The following is a 3,079-nucleotide window of genomic DNA, read 5'->3' on the forward strand; positions in this document are numbered from 1 at the left end:
TGTGTGTGTGTGTGTGTGTGTGTGTGTGTGTGTGTGTGTGTGTGTGTTGGGGGGTTACACAGATAATTTATGTCTCAGGTCTCTGTAGAAGAGTGGCAGCTACTTTGGATCAAGTTGAAACCTGGTTTTGTGTGTATGCTTCTGCGAGAGTTGAATCTACTCCTCTGCCTACTGTAAGGTTGAAAGATGCTGTGTGTGGAGTTCTAGGAGCATCAGAGATGCTTAGTGAACGGTTGCTGGGTTCATACTAACGATAGTAATGGATTGCTAAGACTATATAAGTGGGATGTGAGAGCAGACGTTAAGATGGAGCTTACTGGGTCAGGGCAAGCCCTCCTCTCTCTGAGAGCTTAGTAGAGATGGGCTCTACTAAAAACCGAGACAGGCTTTTGCCTGAATGGTGATATGCAAGTCCAGCACTTGAGAAGCAAAGGAAGGGGCCCTTGGCCACACATGGTGGCCATGCACTGATGTCCATGCCTACAAGCAACACTTCAAATGTAGGGGTCATGTTTGTCCTTCTGTTTGATTCCGGCTGTGTACAGAGGTATGGCCAGAGAAGGGGTCAGAAAAAGTGTCCCTCAGACACCCACTGACTGTCTCCCATTTATTTTTCTGGTTTCCAGGAGACAACGGCCCATGGGCTCAGAAGTGTGAGCTGGCAGGCAGCATGGGTCCCTTCTATGGACTGTGGCAAGCCCGTCAAGGTATTAGAGACTCATACAGTGTGATCAGGTCCCACTTGGGAAGCTGAGTGCTGTCTGGGTGTGGGGCATTGTCTTGGGAACAGTTGCCTTCTGTCTTGGATTTCGGGTCACTGTTAGGAAGCAGAGACATAGTGGCTCACCAGCCACCAACTCTCAGAAAAGAAACAAGTTGGAACAGAGAGAAAGTGTTTGTTCATTATGGACCATCTCTTTCTGTTCCTTTTCTCTCACTCTTCGCTAAAAGCCAGCCTTCATCCTGGGAAAGCAGTGCATAAACTGTCCAGTCAATATGCTTTGCCTTGATTTGTTAGGATGTCTGTGTTTTCTTTCTCTGTCCCTTTCCTTCTCTTCCCCACCCCTCTCCATTCAACTATTAGTTCACATTATCCATTCAAGAAATATTTAGTACACAACTCTATAAGTTTGGGATTTGTTATTCTGTTATTACTGTTGTTTGCTTGACAGGGTCTCACTGTGTGGCTTTGGCTGGCATAGAACTTACTATGTAGATCAAGCTGGCCTCAAATTCAGAGATCCTCTTGCCTCTGCCTCTAGAGTGTTAGGGCTAACGGGTGTTTGCCACCATGCCAGGGCCTCTGCAAGACTATTATATATGTCATCTTTAAACCTTTACAAGAGTGAAAGATAAAAAGCAATGGCTTCACTTTAGATGAATAGAGAACCTCAAAGAAATTAAGTCACTTGTCCAAGGTCACACAATTGGTGAGAAGCTAACCAGGCTTGCCACTATAGTCAAAGTTGGTGCCATCTCCACACACCCACCAGCCTCCTACGGCCATTTCTGGCTGCATGTAAACGTACTTGAGCCTGAAACTCAGCTCCATCTGTTCTGGAAAACTTCCCAACAAGGAAGGACCGTACCTTCTGAGGGAGAAGCCGCTCTGGGGATAGTCTGGTGTGTGGAGCAAAGGTTTGAAAAGTTCCATTTGCCTTTTGATGCACAGACTCCTCCTAGAAGCATTTTTTTTAGGGAACTGATTAGCCAAGGGCACAAGTGTGCATACGTGTGAGCATCAGGATAAAAACTAGATGGACACCATTCAAGAACGAAGCGAGGGGAGTGTTTAAAGGAATGCCGTTTAGAGGAACACCAAAGAAACAGTAAACTGATGGATATTTATTGACTTGGAAATATTTACATTAAACATTTTTCAGTGAACGAAACAAGCTAAAAGAATAATATGCAAGGAATATGCACATACTTTATGTAACTATACTTTGTGCCAAGTATAGCTTTATTACATAAAAGTAAGCTCATGTCTTCTCAGAAAATCTTGAACGAGGTATCAAAACTGCAGAAGATTAGCAGCGATTACTCCGAGCATAAGAGGGAGTTTGCATGTGATTTGTAATTCCTTCCTCCCATGGCAAACTGTTACTGTTTCCTTGAAAAAAAAAAAAAGAGGGCTTGGAGGTGTAGCTCCGGGGTAGAGTGCTTGCTTAACACGTGGGTATGATATAGAGCACTAAAAAATAAACATAAAAACTGTAGAAAGTGTAATGGTATAGCTCAGTCTGTAGGGTGCTTGCCCAGCATGTAGCTCAGTAGGTAGGGTACTTGTACAATGTGTAGCTCAGTCCTTTGTTCAGTCTCCAGCATCACATAAACCAAGTGTGATGGCACATGCCTACAATCTCAGCACCCAGAAGGTGGAGGCAGGAGAATCAGAAGTTCATGGTCACCCTTGGCAAAATAGTAAGTTCTAGGCCAGCTGGGATTTGTGAGACATGTCTCAACAACAAAACCAAAACCAAAACAAGCCTGGCCCTGCCCTTCTTTCCTTGTCTGTTTATTTGTTTATATCCTGCTGTTTCCTGTTCTTCCTATTGGTTGCGCACCTATTGTATGCCAGGAGCAGAATCCCCCCCCCCCCCCCCCGGGAAACAAAGACTAGCAAACCCCCTGACCTGAAGGAACCATGGTCCTATAATAGCACTTCTCGGGCTCTGCTGTGTAGACACAAGATCCTATGGGCATCTTGCTAAAATGAAGTTTCAACCCAAGAGGTCATCAGTTGATGGTGGCTGTTTTGCATTCCTGTGGCACTCCAGGATAATGCTGATATCACTAGTCACTCTAAGAAATACCAGCCTAGAACACTATTGTCTGTGGTACCGGAATCTATACAGCTTATATATCTCTGGACCTGTGGTTCCCCAAGTTGGGCATAGTGGGACAATGCTTGTAATTACAGCACTCAGGTCACCGAGGCAGTATTGCCACCAGTTGGAGACCAACCTGGGCTCCGTAGTGAGTTCAAAGTCAGCCTGGGCTATGTAAGGAGACTGTCTCAAAAAGCAGATAGATAGATAGATAGATAGATAGATAGATAGATAGATAGATAGATAGA

General features: G+C 44.8%; 1 protein-coding gene across 2 annotated transcripts in view; it reads left to right on the top strand.

Moving 5' to 3' along the window:
* Positions 1 to 3,079, top strand: part of Arsg (arylsulfatase G) — a 126,079-nt gene that overhangs the window by 90,902 nt on the left and 32,098 nt on the right. For both annotated transcript variants that reach the window (XM_055592292.1, XM_055592291.1), the window contains exon 8: positions 627 to 707. In XM_055592292.1, the coding sequence (XP_055448267.1) occupies positions 627 to 707 (81 nt within the window). The remainder of the gene's footprint in view (positions 1 to 626; positions 708 to 3,079) is intronic.

The sequence above is a fragment of the Psammomys obesus genome, unplaced genomic scaffold (assembly GCF_907164565.1).
Source record: "Psammomys obesus unplaced genomic scaffold, mPsaObe1.curated_primary_1811, whole genome shotgun sequence".
Taxonomy (NCBI): Eukaryota; Metazoa; Chordata; class Mammalia; order Rodentia; family Muridae; genus Psammomys; species Psammomys obesus.